This window comes from Diachasmimorpha longicaudata, chromosome 4 (genome assembly GCF_034640455.1).
Source record: "Diachasmimorpha longicaudata isolate KC_UGA_2023 chromosome 4, iyDiaLong2, whole genome shotgun sequence".
NCBI classification, from domain to species: Eukaryota; Metazoa; Arthropoda; class Insecta; order Hymenoptera; family Braconidae; genus Diachasmimorpha; species Diachasmimorpha longicaudata.
This window is the reverse complement of record NC_087228.1, coordinates 4,359,674-4,375,474: the sequence shown is the minus strand read 5'-3', so window position 1 is coordinate 4,375,474 and position 15,801 is coordinate 4,359,674. Positions and strand designations below refer to the sequence as shown.

Genomic DNA, 15,801 nt, shown 5'->3' with positions numbered 1-15,801 from the left:
CTTGAGAGAATTGTTTGTTTTGGCAGAATTATATTTTTTTGTCGAGTGATTTTCGAGGGGGGGGGGCTAATTAGGTTTCAATTAGGATGATCTTGTTGCTCTTGAGGATGATCATATTGCATAAAACCTTTGATAAAGTCTGTTAATGATTTCGATTTTTTCTAATTCCTCAAAGGAAGGAATCCGGATGAGTTTTGGAATTTTGTTAATTATTGAAGGGATTCACTCAAAGTTATAACTAACATGATCATGTCTTACCACAATATAATTAATATAATTTATGTATCATAAGGTTTGTCTAATAATTACTTGAATAGAGAAATACGATTTGAAAAAATAAATACTCTTCTGAAATAAATGGATATTTAGCAAAAATATTTTTCTCTCATTGTGCAAAAGAAATCAATGGAAAACGTTTGTTGAGGGCATTTCCCCGAGGGAGCATTCACGGAAAGAAGCTCTGGCGCATAATGATAATGATCAAGAGGCTTTTGTGAATTTTCGTGTAAATTCTCCTCTTCAGAAAATTTATCGTTTGTTCTTTGGAAAACAATCTTTCCGCGATGCATTCCACTAGGAAAATGAACCCATAAATTTTCTACTTTTTCATTCCTTATTTATAATCGCAAGGTAAGTCTTAATTTTAAAAAATACTCAAAATTGGCTTTCAGGTTTAAATTGGAGAAAAAGAACGTAGAAATAATTGTGACGAATTTCTCTTTTTTTTCATGCCATAAGATTGGAAAATTGGGTTCCTGTGACGGTGAAATCAATTTTCCGTTTTCCCGCCGAAATAGTTTGTACGCATGATCGCCATAAAAAAGAATCGAGATAGAAACACGAAACTTGGTTGGATTTCAGGTCTTATGATAACGAAGTTCGCTATTTTGGTTGAGCAAAGTCGAACCAGTAGTTTCTAAGGAGTTTCGTATGTAACTTTCCAAGTGAAACTCATTTACTCAATATCTCAAAAACTAGTTACATTTCAATTTTTTTTCGGAGGGAAAGAAGGTTCGTGACTATTATTCACGATCGCTGTGCATTCATTTATGCTTTGAAAATAATTGAGCAATCCCTAATGATTCATTTCCATTTGAAAAAAATTACTTTTCAACGAACATCTGAATAAATTTTGTTCATTTTCATTTTTCGTTGAAAAACAAATAGGTATCGTTCGCAATATCGATTAGTTTTCTTTCTCTACTCGGACATTAATAGCAAATTACTATACATTATGTAAATTACTGTACATTATTATATTTGTCGTCATAAAACGAGAAGTGTACACACCATTTTAGTATTAATTAGAGTAGAAAAAGATCGCAATACTAAATTCGTTGAATTCATTTAAATGATATTTTCCATAGAGCTATCATTTAGTTTACGTATTTATCATCCACAAATAATAATGGAAATTGTTTAAATATCCAAACAATAATTTTTAACAACTGGAAATTGTGGTCTCGTTAAATGGCGAAATTTCCACCTGACAAATGACCAGTATTTCCTCGATTGCTTCTCCCCAGATGTCCAGAAATCCAGGCATGCATAAGCTCGGTCCTGTGGTGTGATGGTGTCCGTCACTGTCCATCAGGCTTCGACGAAGAGGAGGAGAACTGTTCCTACCGTTTTGGTGTAACACTTCTGTACGTAGCCATTGGCGCTGGTGCCTTGGGTATTTTCCTGATTCTCCTTCTGGCAACGGGTTGCCTCAAATACTGCATATACCGTCACAAGACCAGAAAGAAGAAGAAAAATGTTGCTATGAATGTCAATCACCTCCAAGTGAATCACACCCATCAGCATCCCCATCAGCATCACAATAATGGTTTAACCAGTAATAGAATGACTGGTCGATACAGTATAGGTACACCCCAGGACATGTACATGGATAATTACGGCAAGGACAGTATTTGTTGACAATACGCCATAGCTGATATAGAGACGACCGTTTGACAAGGAGAAAAAAAAATGAAATTTTTCCTTGAAAATTTCGGGTGAAAATTTTTTAATCAATTTATTGTAACGAATGGATTGAGTAATGGTACAGTTGAAGGGATGACAATTATCGATGAGCGATGAATAATCGTTAGCCGAACAACTGCTCAATATAATTTGTACAAATTATGTACAAAAAAAAAAAATACTCATGACGTGTACGTGAATTCACTTCATTTTTTCCACGTATTTTAAATAATTATAGGCAACTGTAAGGCCGAGTCGTGCGGTAAATTAATCTCTCTTTTTTATTGCAAATGAGGTCCACATTATCGTGCCAAATAGTCATTCACGAGTGATTGTTGTTAGCATGAGGCAACAATTGGTTTTTTTTTTATCGTGGGGATTTTTAATGATAAACTCAATAAGTAGGATTAGACTCAGATGGGCTGTGTGGAGAGGGATCTGGGGGAGATGTGTCCGAGGAGGCATCGTATTCATACCAAAGATTATCGTTGGAGTGGAGCACTGGCTCGACTGTCGCACAAGAAACTTGAACTGCTCAAATTGGGGTACTTTCCGGGGGGAAGTAGATGGGGTTTTTGCGCGATTTTCACGTGTAGGGGATTAACTCGGGAGTGAGTGGCTTTGGGAAATTCTCGGGGGATTTTTTGCGGTATATTTCCGATGTTACGGAAGGTCTCCTTCGATATTTTCTCCAGCGGCCAAGTGCTCTCGGAATGAAGGAAAAAATAGTTGAGGAAAGGGGAAAAAAATTGATTAATAATTCAATCAATGATTATACTTGCAATTTTTTCCCCCGCTAAAATGCTAATTCAGCACCAAACGAGATAAATTGAGTCATTTTTGGATCGAGTTTGTTAACAATATCTCCGAATCTAATGGAGATAGCGGAAATTTTGTCATGACATTTGTTGTAACCCTTAATTTGCTTCATAAAAAAGGTCATGATAAAAATTTTGATATTTTCCCTAGATTTCGAGATATTTATCAAAACAACAGTCAACAGTCAAAACTGACTCATCTCCTTTTACCACTTCGCTAGTGATTTTTTTCCCCATTTAAAATAGTGTAACTTATGTTTTTGTATTATTTACACTATTCATATTATTACTGATAAAACATTATATATTTTTCCCATTAACATTGTAAATCTGGAGTTTGCACTTTTTCAAATATTTACATATTTTTTCGATGTAAAGTTACCTTTTCATTTTTATAAATTTTTAATATAATTGCCTTTATGTGACTTCCTCATCCCTTTAAAAAATCAAATAATATACAACATTGGTTTGAATTTCTGCCTAATTTTTCCTCGACTGTTTTCTCCACAAAAAGACAAGTGCCCCAAGAGACCAAACGGCAACTGCTCAATCTTTTTTTTCTGTAAAGAGCGAAGAACTGCCAGTTCCGCCTGATTCTTGTCCGCGGGACATACGACGTTGTAATCCAGTGTATGAGATAGCGATATTTAATTCGTCGAGGTACATGTGCTTTGTGGTATCCGCTAGATCCATCAATTCACGTCATTTTAATGAGGAATTCCGAGGTGAAATGGTGGAACTCAACTCGTCTCGTAAAAATTGAGATTATCTCAACAACGAATGTTAACGGGATAATGTCAAGGGGCTTTTTTTTTTCTCGGTATTTTTATGACTGACAAAAAATTTGCCCCAGTATTTTACACCCGAGTCCGTTGATTACGCGATAATTACGGAATTATTACGACATCTCATCACCTCGATCCGGCATTGGACCGGTGTATGCATAAGTCGAACACTAAAAATAAACTCAATTAATGAAATAGCAGGAGAAATTTGATATTGCCATTTGCGAGAAAACTGTGGGGGGTGGGGGCTTGATGATTGAATGATAATAGCAATCAATGTATAGTAGTTGATTAAAATCTTTTGATCTCTTGAGTCGTTTTATTTTTGTATTAATAGTTTTATCGGAGGAACAACAATAATTGTAATACTGTGCACTCAATGATATCGTATACACCACGAGACATCCTTATGCTGTGATAGAAGTAAGCGTATCAACAATCCAATTTATCATTTACCTTTTTTTATATTTTTCTAGAATTCTATGATGCAGTTAACAATAATTTCTGGAAATTTTTTATTTCTGTAAATTTTTGGTTCTAGTGCGTCATTATGAATCTGAGGAGAATGTAACACTGTGGCAACGAATTTTCAAGTTACGGGGAGGATTATTAAGAGAAATAATAAATAATGAATTAATGAGTGAGTGAATTAATTGGAGTGGGAGGGGAAGCACTGCAGAATTTTACGAGAGCATTTTAATAAAATAGAGAATTGAAACACAATTGCATGTATGTACGTACACGTATAGCACACATCGGCTCGCACACGTAGTGTTAAGTAACTTGTTAATTTCAATGATGAAATAACAAATGACAACAAATAATAATAACTTAATTATACGATGGAAGATTGAGTGAATTAATTGATAAAAAAATTGAAATAATAATAGGATTAAGGGAATATTGAATCAACGTGGCCTTGATTCAACGACTACAGTTTCTAAGCATGACAAAACACGTTGCGTTACGTGGATTGTACTGTAATCTCGTGTTTATAATTTTAATAAAATGTCACAGCGTTTTTGGCTCTCTCGTTAATTGTTCATGATAAGGGGAAAGAATTTGCGACTTCGTCCTCATTTTTTTTTGGCTTCAATTATCCCAATAAAATACTTTTGCCTAAATTATTGCAGGAAAAAATTTATGAATTTTTTTTTTCTGTGCAGAGTTTACGGAGTATCACGTAAAAATTCCGATGATAACGATAAAATTTTCAACACTCGAGAGGGAAATTTCAATTTTTTTCCCAGTTTTTGAAGGGAAAAAATTCTCGAAAGAGTATTTTTCATTATTTTTACCATTTATCCCGTAATTTCTCATGATTTTTTTTCGAATGAATCACGTATACCATGATACCATATATGTAAACCTCCGCCCCCTCATTTTATGTGGAAAATAATTTTGCTTTTGATTTTTTAATAAAAATGACTTGAAAGTTAGAGAAATGAAGAAGTTTTCAATAAACCCTTCTCTGTGAATGTTTGGAACCGGTGGACTAAAAACTATATTTTACATTTTATTAACAATATGGCATTTTGAGCCTGTGAAGGTCATCAATATAGTATCACTCGATTTTTCCAAATAAATTTATTACTATTTTTTTTTAATTTTTAACAGTTGATCAAATCTCATGGTGATGTCGATTTCTGGTGTTTCCGGCGACTGTGATCTGTTTCTCGTAAATTCGACCAGTTAAAAATGTCCCGAGATAAAGCGAATGAAAACTGCGTGTCGAAGTTGGTTAAATTATCCCCCAAGTTGCCGGAGGGAGTCGATAACGTGGAAAATATTTGGGAGACGATGAAGGAGAGATTTCCCCAGACTGCAGCCCTTCTTTGTGATATGGAGAGGGTTGTAAAGCGGGCGGAGCATGCACTAAAGCATCGGGAGATCGGTAAGTAAAATTTCACTAGTAATTTACATTTTTTTCTGTCGTTACGAAACCGAAACATCGTGATCAATTCCCAGACCAAATTTCACACCTTTTCGATTGCTAATTGCTCCCCAAAATCGATCATTTCGTAATTTTTATCTGACTCGTCTCTGAAAAAATACGGTACGTAAAATTTTTTCACTTAAAAATTTCCATTCGATTCCATAATCAGTGAGCGAAGTCCGGGTTTCGTAATTTTACTTCATAATATTTCTTCGTAAGGAATAAACGATTTGTTCCTTCGTTTCGATGTCCAGAGGCACAAATTTCGATGACAGACACGGAATCCGAGTGCTCTGATAAGCTCGCCAGTCCGGGCAATGACTTCGAGAGTTTGAATGAGTGGTCCCAAGTGGTGAGTGATTCCTTCCCCGAGGACTCGGATTTAACCGCATCCCCCCGGCCCCCGGAAGCCGTCAGTCCCGAAGGTTCACAGCAAAAACTCAAATATTTGCCCCGTCGAAACCGCTGGAAATGTATCACTCAATTCCCATAAATTTCAGAAGGAACTCCAAATGACCCCGAGGCAAACGACAAACTCATTGAACTAGACAAACTCTCGATTATCCAAAAGTTCGACGTACCCCGTGAGATCTACAATCGTGCAATCTCCGCAATAAGCTCCATAAAATTAATCGAGAATAAAGTCACGTTGGTGGAGCCATCGATAACCACCAAGGATGCTGTGTTGGCTCCTGTTCAGCCTCGGATATCCTCCTACGAAGATAAACCGAGAAAAAATGATAATGATAGGTCTCCACTTCCCTTCACTGACAAGAAACGGCCCTTCAGCCTGTCACCGTTGAGAAGCGTATCTCTGGACATTGATAAACCCTCGTACATCCCCGTCAGAAGTCCCAGGCGTGAGGATCTCTTAAAGTTGCAAAAACACAGAGCAGTCGTATATTTTGACCTCAAAAGTCCTGACTGAATTATTTCAGTTGTATATCGTTTAGGGGATTTTCACGTTTCGCGAGGGGTTCATGAAGAGAAATTTTTCAGAAAAATTGGAGTGCGAGAACTGGAAAAAATGATAACCCATGGGTTGTAAAATATTCGAGTTGTGTTGAGGGATAATAGAAGGTCATCATTTTTGAGGAATTTCAAAAAATATATTTTTGCTGGAAATTATTAAATATTTTTGTAATCCAGAGTTTGTTGACGTTCACCATCATCTTCTGGACGTTAATATGCAAAAAATTAATAATTCATGTGGGGGATAATTTTTTTTCTTTGCGGATTTTGCAAGTTATTTATTTTTGTAACTTCTGAATTTTTTTAGAGCTGTCGATTATCTTTATTAATTGAGGCTGGGTTCGATACACTGAATTATCTGGAATAGATAGGTTTTGTTTTTTTATTATTTGCAACTTTCATGCAATCCTTCATCAAGCAGAGATGCATAAGAGAATGAAAATATGCTGAAAACAAAGTAAACAAAACTGAAAATATAGAACTCGGGATTTTTAATTTACATGCTAGGATAATTGCAATAAATGCAACGAGGGGGAGAGGGAAAGGCTCTAAAAGTAAATGCTTTCCTGAAGGGTTCAAGGACAACTATTTTTAAATATCGTTCTCTGAAAAATTATTAATTATTTTTAACAATTTTTTAATATCAATAGTCTTAATTTATAATGCGTAGAACCCGGGGAATTAAAAAACTCTTCTTCAGGGGGCGATGAGCTGTCACTTTAGTACATCAGGGGGTAGGAGTGAGTGAAGAGGAAATATGTAGAATGTAAATCATTCTGTAATGAACACGTGAAGCCCAATCGTCAAATATTGCTCTGAGAATTTTTTAAATATTTTTATTATTTTTTTTATTACCATAATCTTACCGTAAAATGACTAGAACTCTGGGAATTAGAAAAATTTAATTGAGGTGGTCATCAACTATCACTTTATTGCGTGAGGAGGGCAGCGGTGGTGAATTCATGTTGCTATCTGATAAATTGCAAAGTGACAGTCGATCACCCCCTTCATTAAATTGATCTAATTCCTAGGATTTTAGATATTTTACAGTAAGGCCTGGGTAGTCTAAATATTTCTAAAAATATTTAATAATTTTTCAGGGAATAATCGTTTAAAATAATGTTTTATGAGGGCCTCAGGAAAGCATTTACTTTTAGGGTCCTCCCCTCTCCTCCCTCCTCCTCCAAAGTGGACATTACCGACTTTGCATTTATTGCAATTATGAAGGGATATTTTTGTTTTTTTTTTCACTTTTTTTTCAGCATATTTTCAATTTTTCGTGCATCTCAGCTTCATACAGGAACACACGAGGGTTCCAGATAAAATAGAAAAAAGAAAAAATATCTATTCCAGATAGTTCAGTGTATCCAACCGGTCCTCAATAAAATTAATCTTTTTAATTTTTTTGGGAAAGAAACGGTGTCGCCGAGGCCGAGAGACCAGAGTCCTAAGATAACCAAGTCCCCAAGGCTAAAATCCAAACTCCCAAAGTCTCCTCCACCCTTCAACAACTTCGCCAGTAATAATTCATGCAATCGAATATTCCAGGTACGTTGTTAATAAAAATGTCGAAAAATTAATTTCCCAACTTTTTATTTCGCTTGATTCTCGCAGAAGAGTGCCACCAGGACGACATTTTAACTTACAACTGGGTGAGTACGAGCTGAATAGTCGGTAATTTATACGAGTTTCATTAACACCATTAACATCAAGTGCTCAAGGAATTTTGGCAACTAGCCAGGGCAATTTTCCCGTTCGCTTGAAGGACCAATAATCGTACACAAGTTTTCCCAGAATGAAAATAATCATTGATGCAAGAAATACGTTCAACACGTCCAGTGGATAGAGCCAAGTCGTTTCACTCTCGCTGATGCAAATTTCGGTTCGCGTTAGGTCACGTATTGGTTTGTCAAGATTTTCAAAATTTTTCGCTGAGTGACAGCGAATTTCGTTGATGTCTTTCACCAGTTTTGTGTAGCGTCTCAATAAATCCTGAAGAAACAAATTATTTTATGGGATTAGCGTTTGAAAAATGAGGAAACATTCGAGGATTATTAAATTATTAAAAATATCTTCTAATTTCTCTTTTAATTTATAAAGAATTAGAAAATTTATATCGAAAAAAATTATTTGGAATTTCTATTAATTGTTAGCGATTGTTTTGATGAATTTTACAGCTTTTTGGACAATTTTGACAATTTTGAGACAATTTTGTTTTCCAGTGGAACCAGTGAATCTGTCAAAGTGTCTCGATAAATTCAAATCATTTCAATTATGATTTAAATGCTTTTTTTTATTGTCATTCCCATTGAGGTTCACCTTGAGAATGATTGGATTACTCGTTTCGACGATATGCAATTTTAAATATTCTTAAATGGGCTAATGTCGACTGATTGTCACAATCAGCCCCAAGTACATGAAATAATTTTTTTTTAAGTAATTTATAAAATGAAACTGAGTAATTATTTGGGTAAATATATTCAAAGCCGATACAGCTTTTAGTGCTTCAAAGGGCTTTTCAACTAATCACCTGGAATCCAGGTGTGAAGAGGCAGTCACAGGTCCATGGATTATCTCCCAAATACAAACTAACGGCATTTCCACTCTTTAGTAGAACATTCTCGAACGCATACGTTGGCAACTGAAATCTCTCTCATAAATAAAATTGAACATCTGCGATTTTCCTCCAGCACTCCCGAAAGAAAACTTACGTCGGTCAATTTATTTCCTCTCAAACTCAAGACTCGGAAGTTGTCAAACCAGACGGAGCCTTCCAGTTGATTGATCGATGCGATTCCATTGTTATCCAGATATAAGTCAAGGACTTGTCCGTAGACTGGATTTGTGAGTAAAGGACTCAAGTCCGTGATCTGTGTTTATTCCAATAAAAATAATGAAATTATTATCAATTTATTTTATCATCACCAGTAAAATGTCAGACCCGGAAAACAAATTCCCGAATTTTCAACTCGGATCATAAAATATTCCTCGAGTGATACATTCCGAAAAAAACATATTCATTCATAAATATTCATATTTCCATTATCGTATTTCACCCAACGAATCAGCCCCTGCAATTCTCATTAGATTTCAATTACCACAATTATATTTCTCTTGAACATTATCATATTACCTCCGGTCCGGAGTGAATGCCAGGAAACGATTCGATTGAAGAAATAAAATTCCTAAATAATAAATACTTCTCTCAAGTAACTGAATAATTTAGTTCTCAACACGAAACTGAAATGTCTCAATTTCAATTTTTTCCTTCGTAAAAATATTACATTACAAATTTTAGATACCCATGTGTTTATTAAAATGAAAATTACAAGTCATAGCCCATTAACATCACAATCTCTTAACGTCCCTGCTCATTATTTATAAATTAAAAAATATGTATCTAATATTTTTCATCGAATGCCCAAATCACGCAGCGATCCACAAGGGTCCCATTTCACCTCAAAGTCGGCTCAGTATAATTATTATCATCATTATTATTCGTGTCCAATAATGAAACATTTTTAGTAAAATTTTAATAAATATTTTTTCCACGACCTTGAAGCACATTTCATGAGGAATCCCGAGTGCATTTTGTCCCTCGTAAAATAAGAGATAAAAGAGCCAGTAATTTACAGTAAATTCAATTATTTATCATCGCTCATTTCAACAAAATATCAAACCTGATTTCCATCTACCCATAACGTTGTCGTATTTGCTGGAATAAACTCTGGCATTTCTCTCAGTCCCCTGTGACTGCAATTTGTTGATACAAATGCTATTAAGTTTCTCTGCGTTTGTTTACCAAGCCGTCCCACAACGTAAACTAATTCACATTCACAAACTGTCCTGCTGCACTCTTCCCTCAGTGTCTGCAACAATTCACATCATTTTATTCACTCCCTTGGACTATTATTTTTCACTCACCCCCCTTCGTCGAAATTTCATTTCAAAATGAATACCGCAATAATTTCCACCACTGGCACCAAAGGTCGTCCCTCGTACGGATGAGCACAGTGTAATTTATCTCTATCCCCAATTTTCCGGGCAACAGATCCATGCGTCATATTCAGAATCCAGGTCATTGTTTTATCCTCACATTTCCAGGGATTACCTATCATTCATTTTTTTTTTGCATTTTTATTCTACCTTCTCTCTTTATTAAAAAAAACACCGCCATAAACCAAGTTTATGCTGCGGAGTGCATAATGCCATTTGGGGTACAATGGAATTTTTCGAGATGATATATGTATGTATATGAACTGAATGATATAAATGGAATTAATTTGCTCTAATTTTAACGAGTTCGAGAAATTAAAACGACGAATTTTTTTTCCAAACTAATTCCAGACATTATCGATTATATGTAGAGTATTAATTTCGCATTTCCTCTATTAAATAAAATTTCAAATCTACTATTGAACTGATCTCGTACCAAATTAATGGATTTTCGTCGTCTGAAATGTCGATTTTTGTCAGGAAGGTGCGATAAAACTACAGATTTTAAAAAATGATGTTGGTTTTTTTCTTTCTACTCTTTTTTCTCTGATAATTCTAATTCATTTTTCTAAATTATTGTCTTTGTTACTTTCAGAAAATGAATGGGCACATTTTAGTGAAAAATAACTAAATCAAAATAATAAAAACACGTAAAGTACAATTAGATATTAATAAAAATATTACTCTCATCACCGCAGCAAAAAAAATTATTGAACATTATCTTGACTAGTCAAAAGCGATTTTGCATTCACATTCAGTGGATTTTTTTTTGTCTAACGCACTAACAAAGCGTTTTTGTCCGAGAGTAACAAAAAGATTAATTATGTCGCTGACAGAGAAGATGACGTAAAAAAAATCTGTACAGAAATCTGACGAAATGCGCACCTGCCAGGAGTATATGCTGGAGTCTCGGTGCAACTAGTGCAGCTGGATCAATCTCCGTCAGTGCATTGCTCCTAATGTCCAAAATTTTGAGACCAGATAAATGTTTGAAGGTATCCCTGGGCAGTCCTTGGAGCCGGGTCCCCGTTATGTGGATTTTCTGGGTGAAAGAGTAATGGAGATATAGGACGGTGGGGGGAAAAAAGTTGGTAATTAATAATGCATACGAACCTCGAGGTGTTTCGCATCGCTGGAGAAAGACTTGGACAGAGTTGTCAGATTGCTGTTGGCAATTATGAGTTTTCTGATCTTGGGGAATTTCGAGACGATGTCCTGGAGATCGATGGACGGGTGGAGCCAGTTGCAGATTGTCACGGTTCTCAGGTCTATTGATCTAAAAGTTGCACCGGTGGAAAATAACGCTTGAAATTTTACGGAGTAATAAACCCATCTGTTTCAAAATACTTAATTAGAAAAAAAATGTCAATGAGGAATTTAATAATTTAGAAAATATTGAGAAAGCAACGTATTACATGATTTTTTTAAATAATTGTGACTGTTAATTTTTACCGAACTTCTGTGAATATTTCCCTGAAATCTCCAGAAATTTTACCGAAAATTTTGAGTCATTTCATCTTAACAGCATTAGATTTCTTCCCAACGTACGAAGTGGAATGGTTCCCGATATTCGTTCTAGAATTTGACATGAATTTCTCTGATTGCTTACCACGTTCAAAGTTGAATTATGGGTAATGTCCACTTTTCAGGATAAATTCGTAAATGGAGTGATCGTTTCCCATAAAAAATTCAATTTGAATTCAATCCCACAAAGAAGAATACATCATATGAATAATTTCATTTAAAATTGAATTGAATTTCACAAAATCGAGAATTCATATAAAATTATGATTGCAACACCAATTATTTAATTACGAAAAAATGAAAAAAAGTCTCCCTTAATAAGACTAAATTTCATGATCTATAAAATTTATGAGAATCCCAATCAAAATTATGCCACCAAAAAACCCTACTAAAAATACATTCCCCCAATTAATAATTACCAACTAATCAAATTAAAAATTCCCCTCAAAACATTCGGCATTCGTGCCTAAGAATCCTTTAATTAATTCCCTCACTTTCCTTCCCCCTGAAAAATCGCTGTCTAATCCCCATAAAATTCCCCCGCACCTCCCGAAATAAAAAAAAAACTATTTCCCCACTGTACCACCATAACATCCCACCTACAATGCCCCCAAGTACCCCACCGGGGCTGAACTCCCTCCCCTAACGAATCCCACCCATAAAAAACCCCCATCATCCCTCGATAATCCCCGAAATAAAAAAAAAAATCGTGAACACCGACAATTACCCGTTATGACTCCACAGTCGATAAGAATCCCCGAAACACCAGAGATGCTGATCCCCATCCGTCAGGAAGCACTCATCCTCCCCAACGATTTCCCTCCCCCTGGGGTGATGTACAGTGCAGGGATGGCTCTCCTTGACTCCCCCATATCCTCCAGCATATTCACAACACAGTATCCCAATCACTGCCACCCTGAAAGCCCCGGAATAACGCATTAAAGCACGCAGAGAGAAATTAAATCACCGCAGCCTCCAACAGATCTGTATCTCCCAAGAATATCACGACTCATTCGAAATTCACGACCAGACGCCGTTATCTGGTGAATACTCTGAGAGCAAAAAACACCACCTACACACGCACCTATTTTCATAATTACCCTTGACTCAGGGATTTACGGCAACTGGTGTTCACTATTTGTTGACACTTTATTCTCATATTTGTACGTTTTATTCTCACATTGTTCAACACGCAATTCCGGTGAATAATAGACGTGATATTTCGTTTTGAAGAGTAAAAAAACACGTGATATGTTGAACATTCGGTGTGAGGTGAGAAAAATGAGGGGAAATTAGGCGGGTCAGAGGGGTATTTATATTTGCTCAACCACACGTGTGTTCGATAATTGGCGAATTAATTTCATTTGAAGGTAGAAAATTTTATTTTCGGAATTATGGGATCATTAGTGCGCTTCAATGAACCATTTACATCGCGATTATTCTGGGATGCTAGGGGATACAATTAATCGGGGAGTGGAATTAATAAATTGATTAGAATTGAAAATTCAAATATGGAAATTAACTAACTCACGTTGATTATTTTTCATATTTTTTGGGCGCATTATCTTTTTAATGAGATCAAAATAATGAAACATGAATCAAATTTATTTGTAAATTAATTCCCATCTGAAAAGCTGCGGTTAAAAAATTTTTAAATTGAATTAGAATATAGGAAGGAATGTAAAATGTTAAATAGAATATTAATGACAGTGTAGATAAATACCGTAAATAAATAATAAATAATTTTACAGTTCGTCGAACGGTTCAGTAGCGAAGGGGAAAAACGAGATAAGTTGTCGCATTTTTCACTTCAGTTTTTGGGCGATATTTCCGAATCTAAGAGAAATAGCGAAATTTTTGTTATAACATTTCTTCTAGTACTCGATTGGCTCCACAAAAAAGGTTCTAATAAAAATTTCGCTATCTCCCCTAGATTTCGAGATCTTCATCAAAAACTGGTGAACAGTCACAAGTAACTGATCTCGTTTTACCACTTTGCTACTGAATTCTAGAATCGTCATCTCCGAAATGATTGAATAATTGAAAAAACCTCGGTTGGTTTCCACTACTTTACTGGTGTTTCGGTAAACAAGATGATTCTACGAATGATGGATTGTAGTCATTAAGACACTTACGTGAGTATTCTCATTTTTCAGTGGCGATCAACGTAAGTTTTAAGACTTTTACTGACAACTATTTTTTTTTCACCGCAGTTCTGTGTACTTGTCAAGATGATGATGATCCCAGAGTGATGAAAATCTTCTACTACTACCAAACTCAGCGGTAGTCTGACGAACAGGTGACGTTATCGCGTATGTTAATATTTTGTAATCCGTATCACGTATTTTTATCTCCCCGAGGTTTTTATTTTAAAGCTGCGGAAGCTTCGCGCTTGCTACTAGTTTGCTTGTTAATTGTACCGAGTGATGGTGGAGAAGATCATTATTATAAATGTACTTCTGCAGTATCGACGGCGGCTGGCGATTCTGATTTGTTTGATTTTTTTAATGAATAATGATCGATTTCATATTACAAAAATTATGAACGGACTGGAGAAGTCAATGATCAATTAGCAAATAGAATAATAGTATAAAATTGTCAATTAAACTGCGCGAAGGAAATTAAAAAATAATTAGTAAATATCGAGCGCCATTCAAATTACATTTTACGCAGAATTATTATTTTTATTAAATGTATTGACTACAGATAAATAATTGGAGATGTTTGGAAATAGTCAGAAATTTCTCCCTAAAACGTGCAACAGATTTCTTTGAAAATAAGAGGAACAAAAATTTTTTTAATTTTTATTTTTTATTAATGTAATTTTTATTAATATTACATTGTCGTTACTGATTAATGTAAGTCATCAGCATATTGTGTACATCGAGGAGTCATTGATCACGACAAACTACACAACCGTGGGACATGAAAGTAGTCGTAAATCATAGGATAAACTTATCTGAATAAAGAGGGGGATGAACTCCTCTTGAACTTTAGTTACCTCGACGATAAACTCTCATTCATTGTTTTCTTATGAATCCAATATAGCCGCCAGTGTCGATTGTTGAATTATCTCGATACAAAACGGATTGAGGGGGAAATCTGATGAATTGAAAGCGCTGTTGGGTTATTTTTTCACTCAACAGCGGTAAAAAAGCTCTCGCGAATTTACTTATCCTGTTCATGGATGTGAAGTTTCAGCTGTTGAATAATCTCTTCTTGTTGTTTATAAAATTTTTCATTTTTCCAAGAATGAGAGGAGAAATTATCGATTGAATGTTCTGCAGGGAGAGGTAAAAATTCTGAACACCTGAAAACATCCCCATTTAGGCAGAATATGGTCTCGCAAGTGGCACAATATTTCCACCCTACGGAATTCAAATTGGATTTAGGGGCGGTCAGTCATCGCATGTCAAGCAAGGGGTGAAAAAACAGAGACGATTATATTCTGTTCCACTAAATTGCAATTAGATGATGTGTGCAACGATTTTTCTGCAAAAAATTTAAGATCTGCCTCTGTCTGTCAGTGAAAATTAATTTTTTATTTCATCAATTTCAAGGATTTTACGTCTAGACGAGGAGTTAAAATGGAATCAATATTCACTTGGCCAAAGAAATAAAATTACCCACAATTCGATTTTCCCCGTGAAAAAGTAAAACATTTAACTTCAGACGATGAAAAGAAAGGATTAAATTTTGTATTTACATTTTTACTTTCATTTATTCTTTATTTTATTGATTCTGATGATATTATTGATATCGAGAGGATGAATCAAAACATAACGAAATAAATCACAAATGTCTC

General features: G+C 35.2%; 3 protein-coding genes across 6 annotated transcripts in view; 2 read left to right on the top strand and 1 right to left on the bottom strand.

Moving 5' to 3' along the window:
* Positions 1-4,589, top strand: part of LOC135161350 (uncharacterized) — a 37,062-nt gene extending 32,473 nt beyond the window's left edge. For all 3 annotated transcript variants that reach the window (XM_064118831.1, XM_064118832.1, XM_064118830.1), the window contains exon 8: positions 1,527-4,589. In XM_064118831.1, the coding sequence (XP_063974901.1) occupies positions 1,527-1,920 (394 nt within the window). In that variant the 3' untranslated portion in view covers positions 1,921-4,589. The remainder of the gene's footprint in view (positions 1-1,526) is intronic.
* Positions 4,590-5,249: 660 nt separating this feature from the next.
* LOC135161105 (uncharacterized) lies at positions 5,250-8,221 on the top strand. The gene is made up of 5 exons (XM_064118396.1): positions 5,250-5,462; positions 5,759-5,929; positions 6,005-6,364; positions 7,891-8,024; positions 8,091-8,221. The coding sequence occupies exons 1-5, from the start codon at positions 5,267-5,269 to the stop codon at positions 8,115-8,117; spliced, it is 888 nt and encodes a 295-aa protein (XP_063974466.1). The 5' UTR covers positions 5,250-5,266; the 3' UTR covers positions 8,118-8,221.
* LOC135161104 (protein singed wings 2) lies at positions 8,053-14,280 on the bottom strand. Of its 2 annotated transcripts, none has more exons than XM_064118394.1 (9): positions 14,132-14,280; positions 12,724-12,912; positions 11,586-11,748; positions 11,358-11,514; positions 10,436-10,587; positions 10,172-10,345; positions 9,188-9,346; positions 9,007-9,117; positions 8,053-8,468 (listed from the first exon to the last, which is right to left on the bottom strand). In XM_064118394.1, exons 1-9 carry the CDS (start codon positions 14,143-14,145, stop codon positions 8,193-8,195), a joined length of 1,395 nt encoding a protein of 464 aa, XP_063974464.1. In that variant the 5' UTR covers positions 14,146-14,280; the 3' UTR covers positions 8,053-8,192. The 2 variants fall into 2 exon arrangements, with proteins under 2 accessions (XP_063974464.1, XP_063974463.1); XM_064118393.1 differs by having other exon boundaries at positions 10,157-10,345; positions 14,132-14,279.
* Between the last annotated feature and the right edge of the window lie 1,521 nt (positions 14,281-15,801).

Coding starts and splice junctions, on each gene's coding strand:
- LOC135161105 (XM_064118396.1), top strand. CDS start 5,267: ATGTCCCGAGATAAAGCGAATGAAAACTGCGTGTCGAAGTTGGTTAAA. Junction 5,463..5,758: donor ACTAAAGCATCGGGAGATCG/GTAAGTAAAATT, acceptor TTCGATGTCCAG/AGGCACAAATTTCGATGACA. Junction 8,025..8,090: donor CATGCAATCGAATATTCCAG/GTACGTTGTTAA, acceptor TGATTCTCGCAG/AAGAGTGCCACCAGGACGAC.
- LOC135161104 (XM_064118393.1), bottom strand. Junction 11,749..12,723: donor CGACTGTGGAGTCATAACGG/GTAATTGTCGGT, acceptor TGCAACTTTTAG/ATCAATAGACCTGAGAACCG. Junction 8,469..9,006: donor TCTTCACACCTGGATTCCAG/GTGATTAGTTGA, acceptor TTGTTTCTTCAG/GATTTATTGAGACGCTACAC.